Consider the following 20,362-nt stretch of genomic DNA (forward strand, 5'->3'; position numbering starts at 1 on the left):
CGTCCTAATGTGATCACCAAAGAAACGAAGCTCTGTTCTCAGCTGCTTTATTTGTAAAGCTCAAATCCAGAGATTCATATTTCAGTCAGCTTCAACATTCAGGTGGCGATCATGCCCACATCAGATTTCCATATACCTACAGACACAGACTATATATAGCATATGTATATATAGTTTCTGCTGATAGCATATTTACACACGAACAATAGAGAAGCAGAATTGGTTCTCTATACAAAAGCAGCACACTGGAACATAAATGATGACAGAAGAGAGAGAATATACTTATTTAAGCCAAGCTGTATAGCAGAGAAACATATTAAATTTTTGCCATGTGGGTGCCTTACGTTTTGTTTCCTTTTGGCCCCTAAGATGTTCAAAGAAACACTGATAAAACCCAGGCACACAGAGGAAAATGCCCTTTTCATCACTGTTGCCTGCTATCTTGATTAAACAGAGAGAAATTTCTTGCCAAACAAGGCCTAACTGGAGTTACCTCTCCAGTTACTGCACGCACTCACTTCACTCTACCGGCACAGGCAGCCAGGGCCGACACCTCCAGCGAGCGGTGCTGGGGCTCCCCACACCCCCAGCGACACCCCCAAACACCAGCGTGCCAAGGAGAGAGGAACGGAGGAGACTGAACACGGGCGATCCCCACTCAGCCCCTTCCTGCGGGCACCAGCGTTTGGCCGGCCCTCAGTCACGGCTCCTGCACCCACACCACCTGCAGCGCCTGCGCCGCTCCGGGTGCGCGGTGTGGAAAGGCAGCTGCCCCCGATGGAAAAACAGACAGCTCAGACAGCTTCAACCAGAGCCTGAGCTTCTACTCCCAGCTGCTCAGGTAAAAACATACTGCTGGTGTCTGATCTCCCTCAAAAAAAAAAAAAAAAAAAAAAAAAAAAAATCACCCAGAGGCCTTGCTAGGATGGAGGCACTTGCTTTAAAATGCTCTTTAGTTTTTTCCAGTGACACAATGCACAGTACTGCACACCAGCATCCAGGCTAGCCATCCCTCCCAGGGGTACTGATGTCTACCCAGCACATAAGCGGGGGTGAACGAGTTACCACAGCCTCAAGGATCTATGCAGCACTCTGCCGCAAGTTAATAAGTCAGCCGCTCCACCAATTATATCCTTGATCTGTCCTGACTTCAAAAGGAAGCTGCAGCCTAGAAGCAGAGCAGGCAATTAAGCAGTTGTATTTGTAGAAGAGGGAAAGCACCCTGATGCATCAAATACATAGGATCTTAACTCTTTATTAGTCAGCCTCATCTATAACCTGCTGACACATATGCACACGCAGTTTGCCCCTTATCTCTGAAGAGTCTGCGTAAAATTCTGCTTGAAGCACAAAGAGCAGCAATATACATCAATTTAATTTGGGGCTGGCTTGTGCCCTTGCTACAAATTATTTTAGAGGTGATAAACAGATGAATGGAAGAGAGGAGCATAGTTCAGCTGGAAGGGACCTACAATGATCATCTCGTCCAACTCCTGAGCCCTCCGGGGCTGACCAAAAGTTAAAGCCTGTTGTTAAGGGCATTGTCCAAACACGGACAGGCCTGGGGCAGCGACCCCCTCTCCAGGAAGCCTGTTCCAGGGTTTGACCACCTCTGGGGGAAGAAATGCTTCCTCACGTCCAGTCTGAACCTCCCCAGCGCAGCTCTGAGCCCTTCCCAGGCGTCTTGTCCCTGGATCCCGGGGAGCAGAGCTCAGCACCCCCCTCTCCCCGTCCCCTCCCCAGGGAGCTGCAGAGCCCTGAGCTCGGCCTCAGCCCCTTCTCCCAGACAGAACAGCCCGGAGCCCTCAGCGCTCCCCACAGCACCTGCCCTCCAGCCCCTCATCAGACTGGTTCCCTCCTCTGGACACACTCTGGGACCTTCACATCCTAAAATTTTAAACACAAAGTTACATGTTATAGTTGTGACAACCTAAGTCGCTCTTCCCAAAGGCTAAACCTGTTCCTCCTCCTTTGCCTCCATCATTTCTGTTTTTTTTCCCCCTCACTTGCTTTGCTGATCTTGCCCAACCCACAACCTCAGCAGAGAACTAACTCCTCCCTGGGTTCGCTGGCTCCACCGAACACGAGAGCTTACACAGAGAGAGATACATGACCACCTTGTCTGCAGCAGGAGGATCATCTGGTCTCAGCAACCCAAGCTGATAGCTAAGCTCAGCTGCAACACGTAGGGTCACCACCTTCAAGTTGCTTCAGCAAGACTAGGAGGAAAAACGGGTAATGTTTGGTTACAAAATCTATCAGCAAACTGCATTCTCTCCACTGCAAACTCCAGTAATATTTAGCAGACATTAAATCATTCAAGTACTGTACAGTGCAATTTACAGCAGAAAGAAAAAACATTCTCCAGACACACATTTCACCACCAAAGGTCATTTATCAGCCTAAGAACTAAATTATTCTGTGCTGTTATCTAGCAGAATGGTTTATACCAGATATTTAGATTCTGGGCAAAACTTTTGGCACTCCTTCCCTCCCGGACTTCTACTGTAAGGAAATTAATAAGCAGCACTAACTAGTTCATCAGAAATAGAAATTGTTGGCTTAAAGTATCTCAGACAATTATGGGAATGAAATTCAAGAACAGAAGCTAAAGCAACTCAATCCAGTCGCCTGTGAGTGGTCTCTAAGCATTCACAGGCAGCCGACCAAACCCTGACCAGAGCAGCCACCAAACTCATGTATTTCTCCACAGAAAGGGTAAGCTTGCCAGTGATCAACACAAGTACTATGAGACTTTTTAGAAATCACTATTAGATTCTAAATCTGGAAAAAAAAGAAGTCTTACCCTACAGAAGAATAGCTGTACCATGTTTTAGTGCTTTCACTATGTTTTCAGCCTGTTTCTGGTCCTACTAGCTGAAAAACCCCTATTGTCTGTCACAAAGGAGAAGGCAGATTACCGATGTGGCTGGCCAAAGTTGCTCTGGTGGATGCAGTCAGCAGACCTCCATGTGTCCAGCTAAAACCAGGAAGATAGACTGGGCCTGTGCTGACACCCAACATTTCACTAAATAGGCAACACTGAGAACTGTATTTCGCTCCATTGCGCGAGTCAATTCTGCAGGTTAAGATTTATCAAGGAGAGTTAAAACGAGACACAGGATCTAATACCCAAGAGATCCAACCTTTTGTTCTGAACATGAACCATATTTAGATGCTATCCTTGCATCTTTTAGAACACGTTTCCTCAACACAAGAATAAATTCCCATAATAACGGTCAAATTTGTCTTTTGGGTTATGCCCAAAACCCCACTCTCAAAGTTAGAGCTGACTGACTGCGTTGTGGTGTAGGTGGACAGGAATAAATTCTGATTTGAGCAATACTGGACGGAAAAAAAAATAAAATTAAAACTCCAAATCTTACTACACACACACTGTCTCCAAAATTTTTTTTTTCTTAACTATGACGGCACACTTACAGGAAGACTGCATTAAGGATACCTGAATTATTCTGACATGCCATTTGTTACTCTCAATTTTGTTTCTACACAATTTGACACAAAATAAGTCAATTTTATAATTTTATAATCCAGTTTGTCATGAAAACTGCTTAGTGGGACACAAAAGAAGTAATATGACTTGGAAAAATTCAGCAGTTGTCTGCCTTTCAGTGCTAGCTGTTACAACAGAAAAGGTGCCATTATTGTATAATAGTATATTTTTGTAGCGGTAAGGGATTACTGAAGAAACAAAACTCCATAGGAAAAAAGCATCATGCTGTTCCTTATCAAAGCTACAAAACCAAAGCAAGCGAGGAAAACAAGTTCTGCTTTGCTGAAGGTACAACACTGACATTTGAACCCAAGAAGAGAAAAATCCAGAATTTCATGTAAGACAGTTATCAGGTAAGTTTAAAAATGAAAAATCAATTTTACGTTTAACACTATTCAGGTATGATAGGAGAGAACAATGCATTCTCAAAACCAGAATATGAGTTATGCCTCACCTTTATTTGTAGTATTATTCTAGTACACTACTGTGCTATTCATTCAGTAATTTACAAGTGTTAAAGCCCCATAAAACCTTTTTGCTGGGTTTGTTTTATGGCTAGGAACATAAAGGCAGAATGGTTAACAGCCTGAATTCTAGAAACATGCACAGTGCCTAAAAATCAGGCTGCCAGTTTTTTTGTCCCTACACCACAAAGGGGCAAGTTTCAAATTCAGGGAAAAAGCTCCAAATTTCCATTTCTCGGTTCTTAATCAGAACGAAAAACCATTTCTTGTCTATTTTTGTCAGCCATATCTAGACAACTTTTAGGTCTAAGTCTGACTAAAATCCTACAACTCACTACCTGTTCCAACTCATACGTTACAAGCTGGTTTTGTACGAACGCATGGTCATGGAAAGAGAGGGCACTGGCAGACATTAGAAATAACTATTAACGCACAGGAAGAAGTGGGCTCAGATGCAGTATCAGTGAAGAAAAAACCAGCACAGCATCTCAAGGAGTGCCACAAGCTGCTTTAGCACATGACAGTCAGTGTCTTCCAAACAAGCAAAAGGCTAACTGAAAGCAGCATCCATTTAAGACGGTAAATATGCCATTACATAATTAACCAACAGTCAAAAGCTTTACTCATTAGTTGTACCGTTTATTTAGACAAGACAAAAGCTTACACAGTTTTGTAACTGTATCCAGAAATGAAAACATCTGAAATATATTAGGTTTTTTCCCCCTGTATATTTAACTTTGTTCTTGGAAAAGTGGCTTTTTTTTAGGATTCACGTTTCAGCAGTACGTATGCTCCCATTACTGCCAGAAGAGCATACTGCAAAAGAAAATAAAGACTGATTACAATTTCTCTTCAGAGAAGCTCTGAAATTACAAATTGTTCCAAGTGTGCCCTCTCCAACATTACATCTCCTAGATGAGTATACAATTACAGAGTTGTGTTCCTACAAAATTACAGGAATATTTTAATGTGATCATATTAATCATAAACAGGCATCACAACTGTATACACTTAACTTACAAAATTCCTAGAAATTAAATGTTTCAAATTATTACAAATACTAAGTTCTACTGGAGAACAGACAAACTAAAATAAACAACAGCTCATTTTACATTAGTAACCAAACCACAGAAACAAAATTAACATGCATTCTTATATACACGATTCTTACTATCTTTACTCGTTATTTTACAGTTTTACATTCAAGAATTCAAAATGTCTGTATACGTACCTTAAATTTTGGATAGTCATTCATTATTATCGTTACCATACCAACATAAGGCAAAAAACTGTAACAGACAGAACAGATGAATGTAAAATTAACCCTCAAATATTACATGGAAATGTTTCAGTGTAACTCAGTCTTGAAGTTTTTTGTGTAAAACAATAATTTATGCCTGTCACTAATGCATATCTGAATGGGAAATAATTTTTTTTTCCTTAGATAATTTATTCAAGTTATTTGAGAAAAATCTTAAGAGATTTCATCTCAACTGGGGAAGAAGACAAAGTCAAAAGTTCAAATCTTGCATAAAATTCCTGGTGAATGTGGAAATAATTTCCTAGTAATTTCTAGCTATTCAGAGGTTAAGTTGGTTATTTTTGTATTTATCTGTGAATTATTTATTAAATGTGCCATTAAAAAAAATTTAATAATTTCCACTCTCCACATTAGTGAGAGGACTACAGAAAGCAAGTTTTTCAGGTAAAGCAGTTTGTTTATTTACTATTTAAGAAATTCTAAAAATACCATACCAGATCTAGTTTGTACCAACAAACTGAAATTCTAATATTAAGTTCTGAACTAATTTAAGTTCTAAATTTTCTTTATTTAATTACAAAGAACAGAAATGGGGCATTACTTACCCTCTCGCTCTTCCAACAACATCTTTCTTCTCTAACCAGTTCTGACCTTCTTTGTACAAGCCTCTGTCATCAACTTCATTATTATCACCTTTCGTCAAAAATTTGATGGTCCCATTTTCTCTAGAAGGCAACAAGGTGATAAACTAAATATCACTTAATTAAAAAACCTCAATTAACATCTACAAAGCACAATGAAGATGAAAAGTGCTACAAGATTAGATAACAATGTTTACTACCAGTCCTGCTTATCTAACAAGCACCATTAAATCATTAACATTACAGACTTTACTGATGGAGTCAACAGATTTTAACAAAAAATGTTTTTTAAAACACTCCTAGATTGTCATTTGATGTAAGCAAGTACACATTGGGCATGAAAGGGATATTGTCCACCCAGAACAAGCACCAAACTTCCTCAACAAAAGCAGTATGTGCCTATCTGGGAAAAAAACCAAACCAACCCTCTGCATTTTCAACAGAACAGACATTTAACTCTGAAATACTGAGTAATAGTCCACTAAGAGATTTTTGGTTGGTTTGTTTTTTTTTTTTTTTTTTCCTCTTTTTTTACAAATTGTGGAATAAGAACCTGTGAAGTCATCACACATTAGAGAATGAATTTAATTGAATTTAAATCACAAATTTCAGATAAGGTAAACCCTAAAAACCTTCCCTTAGGAAAGAAATTGTTATAATAATACAGTCCTTCAGGCAATTTTCTTCTAAGTTCTATACACTTGTTTGACCTGTAATAATCACATTTATGGCAAAAAAAAAAAGCTTTGACTTTCTTTTGATGGAAATAAATATTGAAAACCCTCTATCGTAGCTGCAAAACTGCATCAAACCCAGTATGTTGTTACTAACACTGCAAAACAGTTTGAGGTCACTCGTTAGTTGTTGTATGTAGTGAGTTCCAGGCAAAACTTCACTTGTGTTTGGAATTTATTAATGTGGCAAACAAAAAACCGAACACATGTAACCAGTCTTAAAATAACATAATGCAGACAAAACATTATGTGGAGTTTTTAGGAGACTACCATTTAAATACAGTTTACAGTCTCCAAAATTGTTTTTCTCAAGAAGCTGCTAATTGTAAAGAATGATACCAAGGAAAGTTTTTATGAAGACAAATTAGGTTCATTTTTTTAAAAAAGAAAAAGAGGTAATTCTTGGATATACATATTTGTTTCAAAAAAGCACCGAAAACCAGATGTTACTCAGAAGATAAACACGTAACATTCACGGCCCCGACTTCTTGAGGAGCAAATATGTCAGTGCTTGCCATCTCCAGGTTAGCTTTTCACTGTGCAGAATTAGAAACAGAATGGCCTCTCTTGTTTGAGAAGAAACTGTTTACCAAACCAGGCATATGCAATAAAGGTAAGAACGAGTAATCTACCTGTTGCTTTTCAGCATGAATTGTTGTTGGCATTGTGACTAACAGACAGAAAAAGAATAATTTCTTCTTACGCTCTGAGTCAAATCTCTTTTCTGGAAAACTTCAGTTAGCAAAGACCACACATTTGTCAGACCTCGTCTATAGCTCTGATTCTGAATCTTCACCTTCCTTCAGAGATTTGCTTTTAGAAGTAGTTATTTCTCATAACCAAAATCCCAACCTACAACAGTCAGTACAGGAGCAGACTCTGCTCCCATAACATATTGCTACTGTTGGCAAAAATAACGTGTATAGCCTGTGTACAGGACTCCTCTTTGGCACAGGTTTACCTACTCCAAGCCCAAGCAACTCTGCCGAGGGATGGGAGTCAGGGTGTCAAGAAGTGTGCCACAGAACTGCGGATAAAAGCGGGTCACATCCTAGAGATGAGTTTTATCTTACAGCATATCCTCACTTGCCTTTTTCACAGAACACTATCAAATTAAAATGTAATTGAAAGTCATGGTGAAGGAAACTATATTTAGAAACAAGTAAAATGCCAAGTTGCATTACTTTTCATGTATTTTGATTACTCTGTGAACTATTGGAATGTCTCTGCCTTCAACTTTAAAAACAACTATTTCACCAGCTCTGATTGGGTCATCATGGAAATTTGTTAAGAACAACAGGTCTCCCCTGTGAAAAGCTGGTTCCATGCTGCCACTAGAAACAGAAAGAAAGAGAGTTTATTAGCATTATGGTAAATGAAAGAAGAACCATGAAAACAATTAACATTTAATTCTTACTGATTTAAGTCTTACTTTAACCAAAACATGTAGCTTCACCCATTCAGTTACACTACACAGACATTTAACACAACCCAAACCTCCCAAGTCCCAAGCTGAGCCACCTTGTAGAACACTTCCTTACTGCCTCAGTGAAAGAAAGAGGAAGCTGTACAGAAAAGGAACAGTACTGTAGCTATGATAGAACAAAAAGAGCCATTCTGGTTAAGAAAACCCATCCATTAGTGACAAACCAAAAAACGATTCCCAGTGCAACAGGAAGTACTTACCTACATAAAAAGACTTTAATTAACATGAGCAAAAGTTACGATTACATCAGCAATTACTATTAGTGATCAGAAAATCCATGCCTTTTTTCAAAGCCAGACATAGTATCTTTCGGAACAACCTTTAAGGCAGGATTCCAGATCCCATAACTAGTAACACAAACAGAGAATTCCCATTAAAATACTGTTATTTACTGCATACATTCCTTGCGGACACACATTCAACTTCTGTAAGGCTGAATGTTCCATGAACTTCCTGTATTTGGTCAGCACTCAGGGGCCTGCAGGACTGGCTCTTTATATACCAGAAGTAAGATAACACTGAGAGAAGCGACACACAAGTGTAATTCACTCACAAAAGGAGTTCTGCTATTTATATTTTAAAATAAATATATATATTTAAAATAAATATAGATATGGTAAAAAAACCCCAAAGCTAACAAACTTTAACACTGACTTACCTGAGCACCACAACAATCGGGCTTTCGCTTCCAGTAATGACGATCAGCCCCTTCCATATCATAAGGGCAGAAGACACTATCATCGCAAAATTTAAGACTTGGTAATACAGCTATACAAAACAAGAAAATGGTTTTTAAAAGCTACTGTGCTGCATCCAGAAGCACAACGTAGAATTTCAACCCCTACACACCACCGAATCCCGATCTGGGCATGCGAACTTCCAGGCTAAAACTATATTCCCAGAGAAGCCTCATGGAGCAGATGGCCCTCGCGGCAATCCAACTGCACAAACCCTAATGCAGCCTAAAGTTTTCATGCACTGTGTGCCTCAATCCTGGCATATTGCACCCGGGCAATACTCCTACTTGTTAGTGCTAGAAGCTAAAAAACTCACTGGCAAAGGCTTCTCAAGTATAGGAAGCCACATGGCAAGTGATCAAATCAACCAGATGTCCCCGATGCTTGCCTGAGCCCCTGAGTATTTAAAACACACATAAGAAACACTGTAAGATCAGTAACACCAGGCTGCAGTTATTTGCTTAAAAAGAGGAGCTGTGCAAGTAGAAGCGAGGCAACAACGGATCATTTCCTGCTACTGTCAGACAAATTTCTTACGTACAAAACTTTCTATTAATTTAACTAACTTTCTGTCCCCAAATTCTACTATTCTGCCAGCCATTACAGCAGGGGATACGCTTGCTTCACATTACTTTTTTTTTTTTTCTTGAAAACATACGAAGATACTCTGGTGGAAAACGACCCTGCCCACCTCTCTTTATCATGTGACTCACTGACGTAAAATATGGAACCAGAACTTCCCAGAGCATCATTCTAGTTTGAAAATACATATGCCAGGATTTCCAGGGCCATGGCCCACTGAACTTAGCGCTGGTCACGCGCCAAAATCTGCTCCGCAGTCTTTTTTTTTTAACCGATTGATGCCGCGCGGGGGGCAGGACGAGAGCGCAGTGGTGCCACAGGTTCCCGGCGGGGCACGGCCCGGCCGGTGGCGAGCGGCCCGGCTGCCTGGTCGAGCCCCGCCGGCTCCCCGTGCGCCCCCCGCGCCCCGGCCCTGGCCCCCCGCCTGCCCGGCTCCGGCAAGCCCCGGCCGCTACCTGCCGCTTGTTCATGCGCCGCAGGTCCCCGAAGAGGTCCATGGCGGGAAGCTACCGGCGCCCTCCCGGGCGGCTCCTGGGAGCGGGGGGCGACAGCTCACGGCTCGAACCTCAACGCCGGCCACAACTGCCGCCGGCGCCAGCGGCGGCGCGGGCAGCCCCTCCCCTCCCCGGGACTTGTAGTCTCCCGCCTCGCCCCGTGCCGCCCGCAGCCGTGGGCCTCAGCGGCCATCCGGACCACAAATCCCGGCATGCATCGCGGCAAGGGGCCCTGAGAGCGAGGCCCTTCGCCTCCTGCCCCTGGAGGAGCCTGATCAATTTTCCGCCCGAGAGGGCGCTCGGTGGACGCTGGAACCCCACAATCCGGCAGAGGGAACCGGGCTGGCCTGTGGCGCGGCGGCACCGGCCTCCTGAGCCGCGTCCCTCGGGTCAGGCGGCAGCCGGGCAGCTCTCTCCGCGCGCGCGCTGCGTGTGCGCAGCTCATTGGCGGGTCGAGATCGGGCGGGAAGGGGCCGGAGCGGGGGGCGGGGCCGGGGCCAGGGCGGGAAGTGTCTGAGGCGACTGAGGCAGCGGCCTGGCCGCCGCGGCGGGGGGCGAGCCTCCTGTCGGCCGTCAGGGCCGACTCCGGTACCTGGAGTGGGGTCTGCCGCACAAGGCACCCAGAAAGCACCGGGAACAGCCTCCTGCCTCGCTGACGGCGGGAGGCATCAAGATCATCGTAATTCCAGCAGCTAACGTTCACCTCAGGGTGTGTTCAGGGGCCACTGCGTGGGCCTTGAAAAGAGAAAACCCCACAGTCCAAGAAAAAGCTGTACTTTTATGTGCAGCAGCTCAGGCCTCGGCAAGATCCTTCATCTGGTTATTCTTTCAGTGACACCAGTATTCCTGTACTTACTACACAGGAGTTCCTCTGAGTTTGCAGTATTTCAGGTTAGTTTTTTTTGATAGCCTTTAAATACTCAAAAGTCTTATTGAAGTTGATTTTCTGTGTTAACCATACCCCGAAGGGTTGTGTGAGGAATTCTGACATACAAGGAGAGGCTGAGAGAGGTGATCTTGTTCATCCTGGGGAAGAGAAGTCTCCAGAGGGATCTTACCAATGTATATAACACCTGGTGGGACAGAGTAAACAAAGACTCGTCTGGTTGGTACCCAGTGACAGAATGAGAGGCAATGGGCATGAATTGAAACATGGGAAATTCCGTTTAAACATATGAAAAACCTTATTTACTGTGAGGGTGGTCAAACACTGGAACAGGTTGATTAGAGAGTTTGTGGAGTCACCCTGGTGGGACTCAAAACGTGCCTGGACAAGGCCCTGGGTGTGGGGAGAGCCCTCAGCAGCAGCACTGGAAGGAGTGTGTCAGGGCAGCTGCACCCTACACTCCCGTGTCAGAAGGCCCAGATGGCCTTTGCCCCAGCTTTGGCAGTGTGCTGCAGGCAGAGCACGCTGCTTGTGACGTCCTGTACCTGGTGGTGCAGCTGGCTGCCTGGTGGGCTCAGCCCCAGTCACACAGCTGTCCCTTCACCCTGGAGGCTTCACCCCAGAACACGGGTGATGTACATCCCTGGAGCCACAACAAAATACAATTTGCCATTATCCCTACTTGAGCAGGTGTAATATTCAGAAGTAATTACTGAGACAGACATGGAGAAGGAAAATACACAAGAGCAAACTCAAAGGTGGCTAAAAGATTTCTGAATTTTCTGTGTGTAATTAAGAGTTTAATTAAAAAGATGTGGAACAAGGGTATCTATTCTTTAAGAGTGAGATCTCCCCACTGAAATATTTGATAGATTTTCACCCAGCAAAAGGTTTTCTGCAATGCCCCTGTGGCAGGTTTTCATACCATGCTACTTAGATTTTTTTTTTTTTAAATAGAGGTTTTTCTCCTTTGTGTACAAATCTGCTTGCCAGGGTTGTTGTTTTTTGTTTTTTTTTTTTTTTTAATGACAAAGATTAAAATGGTGATTGGGACAAAATGTTCAGGAAGTATAATCAATATAAGAGAGACTAACAAATCACAGTCTCTTGTGGGTGACTGTAGTCCACAAAATCTGCAGCCACATACTGTTTTTCATGCATCTTCTATGACGTATTGCAGAGTTTACAGAGGTGTCCATAGATGACGGGGAAAGGAATGATAAAGGTAACAGTGATGTAATGTGACACTTTTCTATATCCAGTTCTTCTAAGCAAGTTTATAACCTTGTGTGCAAAGTTATTTTATGTTGGTTGTGTTGTTCGAAGTAGTTCGGGTTGGTTAGCAGTTATCTCCTCCGACAAACTGTTTCAGAATGTTTTTCCTGGTTCAACAACTGAACAGTGCAGTACTGTGATGTGTGATTGTGACCTAGCTCTCTGTAAATGTGCTCGGCAGTGCTCAGATATTGCTGCAATGGCATGAAACATGTACTGGACAGGTACAAGGGGGAACGGCAGGTAAGCCCTGGGCTGGCTGAGGCCTTGCTGGGTGTTCTTGTAGCTGCTGCAACCTAGAAGAGCTCACGGGACTTCTGAGGCTGTTGCAGGATTTCACTGATGCAAAGGAGACAGGAAGGCTTAGGATGCTGTTGTGCTTCTCCATCTTCCCACAAACATCCCTGCGTACAGTCTGGCTCTTGTTAAGAAGTCACAAAATGAATGGCTGAAAATAAATGGGAGAGTTTGCATCCTAGATGAGAGTGGCAATGCTGCAACACACAGAATGAAGGCAAGTGGCTGTGATAGGAGAATGATCCCTGAGTATTACTTGTAGGTAGTACTTTAATTCCCAAACCAGGCAGAAAATCATTCTTGCCAATTGTAAAGTAGGAATACATTCATTCTGGAGCTGCAAGACAAGCCATTTAGCAGGGAAGTGGCAGTATCTGAGAGAAAGTAAATGACAAAGACTGGGCAGTGTTAGAACAGGCCCTTGCAGTGGAAGTTCAGATGATAAAATCTAATTTTGTAACAAGTAGAGGGAGAAAGCAGAGCTAGTGTATGGAGAATTTCAAAAAGCAAGAAGGCGACTTTGTGTTGAGACTCGGTAGGATTGAAGCTGCTTAGTTTTTTGTTCACAGCAAGGCTACATTCTTTTGTCCAAGGCACAGACCCACACTTAATTCTGAGACCGTGGTGTCTTTGCCTGTCAGTTTGCTGTTGATTAGAGTTCCAAAGCTCAGAAAACACTTTTACTCACCCACTGTTCATGGTGAGTCAAGGGAAACATATTAGGAACATGCTTTCCTTCCTTTTCCACAGATGCTAGGAATCACCCACACTTCTGTTGGTGGCTTTGTTATTTTACCATCTGAATAATTTAGATTATTAAAGGTTACATGTATTTTGAAATCTTCCCATAGTCTAGATGTTTGGCTTAAATATTTGTACAGTAGATCTTTTGAAGCTCTGCAGGTAGAAAAATATGCTAATTTTTTAGTACACAGAAGAATGTAGCTCTTGACATTCTGGCTGATTTGCCAGACCTTTGCAAACATCCAGGCATTAGTGCTACCTGTATATATAATATTTGAATTGCAGCTCTTTGTTTTCAAAGAGATTGGTCATGGGCAAATAACTAGCACCTTGCACCTGAGCTGAAAAATGTAGGTTAATAGGGAAAGCCATAGAAGTCCATTTGCAGCCAGTCAGAGTAAAGCATGGCAGAAATGCAGTACCTGACCTCCCCAGTGAGCACGCTTTTTTTCCAAATACATTTGGAACTATTCTGCTTCCCGTTCCTGTTGCTTAACAGGCTGTTAGAGCATCCAGTAATGCACACACTGCTGTCCAAAAGCAACAGGATGCCACTTACACCAATACCACACTCTCTTCTGCATTGTTCTCGTCCTTGGAGCACTACGTTGCCCACATGAGGAGCTGCCCCTGAGTGCAAGTAAGTGGGAAGCAGCCTCCTTTGCTCTGAGAGAAGCTACTGCTCTATCTGCCAAACAGTAGTCTTGAGAGGGAAAAGATGTGCCAGAGAAGGGAACTATTTCAGAGGAAAGGGACTGAAGTATGAATGTCAACAGGCAAGTTGGGTATTCACTCAACACATCTCTCTGAACCTGTTGCTTTGAAGCAACACTGGCCCATGTGCACGCAGTAGGTGACACTGTTCTTCACCTTCTTGCCACCCTCTGTTTGATTTTATTTTGCCGTGTCTGTAAGCAGGATCATGACCCCAATACTTCCTCCCCATTACTTGTCCTTTGTTGCCAGAGGAACTATGCAGGACCAGGCATCTCTGGCTTCAGATCTCATTACTCCACGTTTTCACCCAATGTTACACACCTGAGCAAAGCTGCAGGGGATTCCACACTAGACCCAGTGGCTGCTTCTCTTGGGTTTCTCAGAAAAATCAGTCTCTGAACATTATAGCATTCTCTGAGCCACAGAGCTGAGCTGATGGTATGGGCTGGGATGGCCAGGTTACCCGGAGTGTAACCCTGACTCGGTTGCCTCCTTCCACATGAAATTGTGTTTCTGACAAGGACAGGAGCGCTAACAGCTCTCCTGCAGCAGCCAGCAGGGAGTCTTACGTACCTCTTTCCTCCTTGTGTGGTTCGTGTGTAGCTTCATTATCTTCAACATGTCAGCCTCATTCATTTTCACACGCATAATATCCACTGATGTGTTTTTCTATGTGTGAAAAACAGTACGGGAGAATATGGCCCCAGGTACACACCTTTGCTTTTAAAAGTGATTTCTGAAGAAAGTTCAGCTGCTTCGGTTAGACCACACAGTGAGTAGTCTCAGGCAATACTGCACATCTTGCCTTTGAAATCCCATTAAGGTTCCTTAAAATTGGGCACCCAACAGGCAGGACTCTCAGAATGACCTGTCACCGTGGAAATGCAGGCCTTCATGTTTGGGGTTATTAAGGGGCCTTTCTGGCTTAAGTCTCACTCATCTGAGAGGCTTTTTTTTTAAGTCACTGAAAAATCTAAGTGCAGAGTTTCCCTGGAGCTTGGTGAAGGCTCTGATTTATCTATTGTTTTCACTGCAAGCCCCAAAGGGGCATTCTTATTTTATCATTATGTCTTATTCTGGTTTAGTATTGCCTTCAAATTTATCTGCTGCTTATCTCAATAAAATTCCTTTCTTTGCTTTAAGGGTAAGCCTTAGGTGGACAGCAGGAGTTTTATAATTTAAACCATCTCAGCAAGGATTCCTTTGTTAATAGCCTTTGAGAACTCCTCTCTTCCCTCTTTTGGGGCAGTTTATGGAAAATGGCAACCCTCCCTGCAGAGGTGGCTCAGGCAGGGGCTGCCTACTGCTGCTCTGTCGGCAGCCCAAGAAGGGGTCTCCGTGTTCTTGAAGCATCCTCAAAAGTGCTGTTTCCTCACCCCGAATCTGTTGAGAGCAGTGCAAATATCAAATGCCTTTTGGGGGCAATTCCCAGAGGGGTGTCTGGTGCTTGGCCTGGGGCCGAGATGGGTTTTGCCCTCAGCACAGTTGGACAGTGTTCCTGGTGCCCCCCTGACCCACTGGCAGCAGCCCTTAACCTACAAGTATTTTCTGCCATTGTCCACAAGAAAAGGCTTTTTTGTTTCATGGGGTCTCCAAACTTTTCTGATCACACACCCCTATGAGTAAAAGGCCTCATGTGCATAATCAGGTTCTCAGAGCTGCATTATGTTGACAGTGCAGAAGCGATGCCCTGGCAGCAGTACTGCTGTCTGCCCTGGGAGCCATCCTGCAGAACGCTCCTGCAAAATCTGCCCTTCCACCGTCCCCGCGTCCCCAGCCGCACGGCCTCCCCGTCAGCGGCCGGGGGGCAGACAGAGGCACCGCGCGGTGCCGGCACCATGGCTGCCACATGTCCAGCTCCGCCGTCCTGTCCCCTCCCAGCACGGTATTTACAGGGGCACTTCTGCTCCTGGCTTGGTGTTACCCCCGGGCTCTGGTGCTGGCAGTCTCTGGGGTTTACACCCCTGTGCAGCTTCCTCTTGCCCTGAATTGATGTTCTTTGGAAGGGCCAAGGGCAGCGACTGCCAGGGTGGGACCTGAACGTCCCTGCCACCGTCTTGGCCTCTGTTTTGCCTCCCAGTGCCCAGGCAGCAGTAGGGGTGGGGGTGAGGGCAAGTATTTTGGGGACAGCAGTAGTTGCCGGCAGTATTCTGTGCCCCCATCTTCCAGCAGCAGCAGCTGTCGTGCCAGTGCTCTCCTTGGTGCCTCTGCAGCTCCCACCTTCCCCGTGGCAGCTCAGCTGGGAAAGAGTGCTGAGCTCTGCCTGTGCTGCCAGCCAGCCCACAGCCCCCCTGCCCTGTCCCCCTGGGCTGCAGCTCATGGTGAGGTGTGACCTCGTCTGCCCAAAGCACCCGCACAGGGTCCCTGCTGCTGCCTCTGACACGAGGAGGGACACAGAGCAACACTGAATGACACAGCAGTCATTTATTTGAGTGCAGACTCAGATTGCCTCTTTTTATTAATCACAATAGTGATATTAATACCTGATGAATCTCCTGTGAAGCAGGAAAATGGATTGTCTTGGGGGTTTGTAGTAAGCATTACCAGTAAAGGGTAATGTTTCTTGGATGCTTTTGGTCATGCACACAGGCACTGATGTCTTTTGTGTAACAGGGACATGGTTCATCTGTCTGCTGTGAGGCGTTTGCTGCCGTCTCCCCCAGATCCCCGGGGTAACAGTAGGGATGCAAGGAGACAGACCTGATCTGTGGTTAAATCAAGAGCTCTGCTACTGCCTTCTTGGCCTGTGGTCGGTTCACTTTCAGCACAGCTGAACCTAACATCTTTAGAAAATGTCCTCACCTAAGTGAAACTGCTTCTGGAAGGGTCTGGGAGCTCTCATAAAGCCAGCTCCTTCAGCCTGAGCTCAGGTGAGGTGAACGTGGAAAGGCAGGGGTGAAGATGATGAAGGAGAGCAGGAACACCTTAAAAACCTCTGTCTGCTTCCAGACTGAGGTTACGACTCTGTTCCGAGAGCCACAGCTGGGGAGCCTAGAGGCTGACAGTAATTACAGAGGAAGGGTCATGTCTCTTCTGCACTTTACCAATACATTTTGATTCCTAAACAGTTCTGGTTTGTTTTTTTTTTTTTTTTTCCTCCCCAAACTTTATCTGCAGCTCTTAATTTCTTGCCACCTCAGTGTCTTAACTGTTTATGACTTTTCCACGATCTCTTCTCTCTTCTGTAACAGTATTAACTGGGAAGATCAGCAATGTTGCACCAGCAACCGAGCTGGCTGACAACGATACTCATTAACTATTTGCTTAACCTGCACTGAAGAACTGAGGCTAAAATATTGCCTAGGAAAACAAAAAAGAAATTATATATGTGATGGCACTTGAATGCCTCAATCATAGCACCAAATAAGACAATCTGGCCCCTGATCACTGAGTTCAGTGGAGATGAATTTGGCCTCTGGCCACAGTCTGCTATTTGATGCTCATGCCTTGACTTTATGAGCATTTGGGAAATGTTTGACATTACTTGAGTGGAGCACATCATGTGTGGGAAACGTCTCAGTGAGGTAAACCGTCCGGAGCAACGCTGGTGCTGCTTGATGAGGAGACGTTTCTCTGCGTATAAAGGGCTCTGCTCATTTTGCTAGCAGCAACAGTATGTAAATGTAATGGCCAAGTGATATTTTGAGACAGTAACTCCACCAATTGGAGACTGACTGATTGCATTCATCAGGAACTGCTCTGCATTTTAACTGAGAAAGTGACAGTCACTTAAACCAGGAAATATTGTTGTACTTGACCTTCAATCTCAATCTGGCATGCAGAGCTATGGCAATGTTAGCCAAGTGGTGGAGGGACTCAGAGAGAGCAATACTTATAACGCAGTGCATCCATATCCCCACCATCATATTAGAGTCACTGAATACAAAATAGCAGGATTTGAGACTATGAAATAAATGAACTGGGTAAAGGCTTCTGCCAAATCACATTAGGGGACATCTCTGTGAAGGATACAATGCTCAGATTATTTTGCTAATAGTCACATTACTGCTCCAAATACATTTTTTCCTTCAAAGTAGAAACCTGGGGGTCAGAGAAGAAAATTGTGGTGCCTCCAGTTCGTTTTCCAGATGAATCTGGGTCATTTCCAGTGCCTTGCTTTACCAGGTCTTTTCAAAACACCCTGCAGCAGCGGAGGAGAGCACGGTGCCTCAGCCCCCTGCTCGCAGGCCAGCACACGCGGGCTGTGGGCGCTGCCGCGGGCAGTGTGCTGTGGGCCGAGCCGCGGGCAGCGCGGGCCAGCGGCCATGGCGAGCCTGCGCTCGGCCTGCGCACGGCTGGAGGGACAGGGCCGCCCTGCCCTCTTGCCAGCCCACACGGTTCTCCTCTCACCGCTGAGCCGCACGGCAGGGTGTCTGGCTGCCATGTCCTCAGACGGACCGTTTGGCCCCCAGGGAGAAAAGCTATCTTTTTTCCAGCTGTGAAAGAAATAACATGAAAACCAGTTTTCTTACAGTCACTGTTGAGGATAAAATACAATTTCTTACCAAGGGAAGAAGTGCTCCTTCTTTCTTGCTCCTTCTGCATCCACCTCTGGTTACAGAGCCCAGTTTGTTTGCGAAGCCCAGGGATGTAGGTCGGGTACACTTGTGCCTTCTGTGTTTGCCATGTTCTGTACTTATTTCTCTTTTCACTCCATTACCCACCCTTCATCCTTCCGGGAGCCTAGACAGATAACCTTTTAGTAATAATCTGAAATTCAAATACATAGAATTGACTCCTGAACTGCCCTAATATTTGAGAAAGGTTTTAAAATAAAATAGGTTTTTCTGTGTCCCATTATTGGCCTGGCAGCTGCGTGTGCATGCTAGGTGTACTGAGAAAGGTAATATTAACAGAATGAAAAGGTCAGAGTTATATAAAAATCCCTTTCAAACTAAATAGGCCTGCCGTGATGAATTCCCCACAGATACACAGAGGTGAGGAACTGAGAACATTTGGGCCTTTGGCAGGTCAAGCTGTGCATCTGTAAAAGTCCTCCAGAAATAAAAAACCCCAGACAAGTCCAGAAGTACAGCGATTGTGGTCAGCGAGATTCAACATCTGCTGTGCCTACTCTGCAGGCAGGCCAGCTGGCCAAGACAGGGCTAAATACCTCCCTCAGCAAGTCAGGACCAGCCCCACGAATACCAGGGGTACCACGGAGCCGAGTACTGTGGGCAGGGTGCAGGGCGGGAGGTATGTAACCCGTAACAAAGAGGCAGGTACACGTGGGAGGTGTTCAAGGGGCTGTGCACTGGACAATACGTATGCATGCACTGCATTAGACATATTTCTAGCTGAGGTTAGCAGTACATCAAGGTGCATAGCCCCTGCCTGTGGGGGCATGGAGTGCTAGACTGAAACAGTTGAGAACCCGTCCTGCATGGGACTGGTGAGGGTCTGGCATGGCTGTGGAGGGGAGAGAGGACAAACAGCCCAGGAGCACAGGGACAGGCACCTCCTTGCTGTTGGGTTGGGGCCATAGGGGTTATAGAGGACCTCACGATGGGGAGATGACTTGTGGATCTCTGCTTGCAAGTAAAAGCTGCAGTTTGGGTAGGAAAGAATCTAAAGCCATCCCACCCAGACCAGACCTGGCTAGCTTAAGCTCTGTCTCTGACACAGCCAGAACCACTAGATGCCTGGAAGAGGCTGTAAGGACAGGGAGCTCCCTAGCCAGAGAAGCCGTTTTTGTCTTTAAAGAGCCCCGAGTGGATCTTTCTTCCATTAATTTGTCTAATTACTTTTTGATTCATGTAAGCTTTTAGGATCTGTTACATCCTGTTACAGAGAGTTCCCCATCTTAACTACATGTTTAATGAAGAAGCACTTCTGAACCCTCTATTTCGTTTGGGTGCTCCCATTTCTCATCCCTGTTCCTCATCACTGTGGCTTTAGTAACCTCTGTCATACCTTACTCAGCCAGCCCTTAGGCCGATGAGCCGTACCCTGTTTTGACAGCACCCCTGCAGAAGTCCTTGTGGTATCTGTCCTTCCACATGCCTATTCCGGGTCTGCCCTGTCTTTTGAAGTGCTGGTGGGAAATTCAAGCTGCATGAGCTATATTTCCTATTTGTTTTCATATTCCTGTCTTGTTAATCTGTTTGCTTTTTAAACCACTACTATGTGCCAGACAGACAACTTCATAGCACTAGCAGTTGTGACTCTAATTCTTCTTTCCTGATTAGTATGGCTGGTTTGGGGTCTGTCATTTGGTATGTAAACTTGGTCTCCTTTGATCACTTCTGAATTGTGTCGCATTTTTCTGCATTGACTCTCCTCTGCCATTTTTTTCACCTTTTGTCAGCACTGCAATGTCCTTTTGCTGTGCTTTGGAATAATTTTTCCTGCCTTGCATAGCTTAATGTCCTGAGCGACCTTGTGACTTGTGCCTCCCTTTTTCAGGCTGTTTATGAACAAGTACAGTCCTCAATCCAGACACCGCTGAGATTTACTCAAGACTGCCCTCCACAACAAAAGTATCATTGCTTCAAGATGTATGTGTATACAGTCCTTGTCGCTGAGTGCTT

General features: G+C 44.7%; 1 protein-coding gene across 2 annotated transcripts; it reads right to left on the bottom strand.

Moving 5' to 3' along the window:
* Window positions 1-2,119: 2,119 nt before the first annotated feature.
* Window positions 2,120-10,016, bottom strand: SEC11C (SEC11 homolog C, signal peptidase complex subunit). Of its 2 annotated transcripts, XR_012635490.1 has the most exons (7): window positions 9,875-10,016; window positions 8,759-8,868; window positions 7,799-7,948; window positions 5,845-5,964; window positions 5,210-5,267; window positions 4,643-4,794; window positions 2,120-2,219 (listed from the first exon to the last, which is right to left on the bottom strand). XR_012635490.1 is itself a non-coding variant. In XM_074931471.1 (6 exons), exons 1-6 carry the CDS (start codon window positions 9,914-9,916, stop codon window positions 4,741-4,743), a joined length of 534 nt encoding a protein of 177 aa, XP_074787572.1. In that variant the 5' UTR covers window positions 9,917-10,016; the 3' UTR covers window positions 4,597-4,740. The 2 variants fall into 2 exon arrangements, 1 of the variants encoding a protein (XP_074787572.1); XM_074931471.1 differs by lacking the exon at window positions 2,120-2,219 and having other exon boundaries at window positions 4,597-4,794.
* Between the last annotated feature and the right edge of the window lie 10,346 nt (window positions 10,017-20,362).

The sequence above is a fragment of the Athene noctua genome, chromosome Z (assembly GCF_965140245.1).
Source record: "Athene noctua chromosome Z, bAthNoc1.hap1.1, whole genome shotgun sequence".
Taxonomy (NCBI): domain Eukaryota; kingdom Metazoa; phylum Chordata; class Aves; order Strigiformes; family Strigidae; genus Athene; species Athene noctua.

Coding starts and splice junctions, on each gene's coding strand:
- SEC11C (XM_074931471.1), bottom strand. CDS start 9,916: ATGGACCTCTTCGGGGACCTGCGGCGCATGAACAAGCGGCAG. Junction 5,965..7,798: donor GTAATCAAAATACATGAAAA/GTAATGCAACTT, acceptor GTTGCCTTCTAG/AGAAAATGGGACCATCAAAT. Junction 5,268..5,844: donor GTTGTTGGAAGAGCGAGAGG/GTAAGTAATGCC, acceptor TGTCTGTTACAG/TTTTTTGCCTTATGTTGGTA.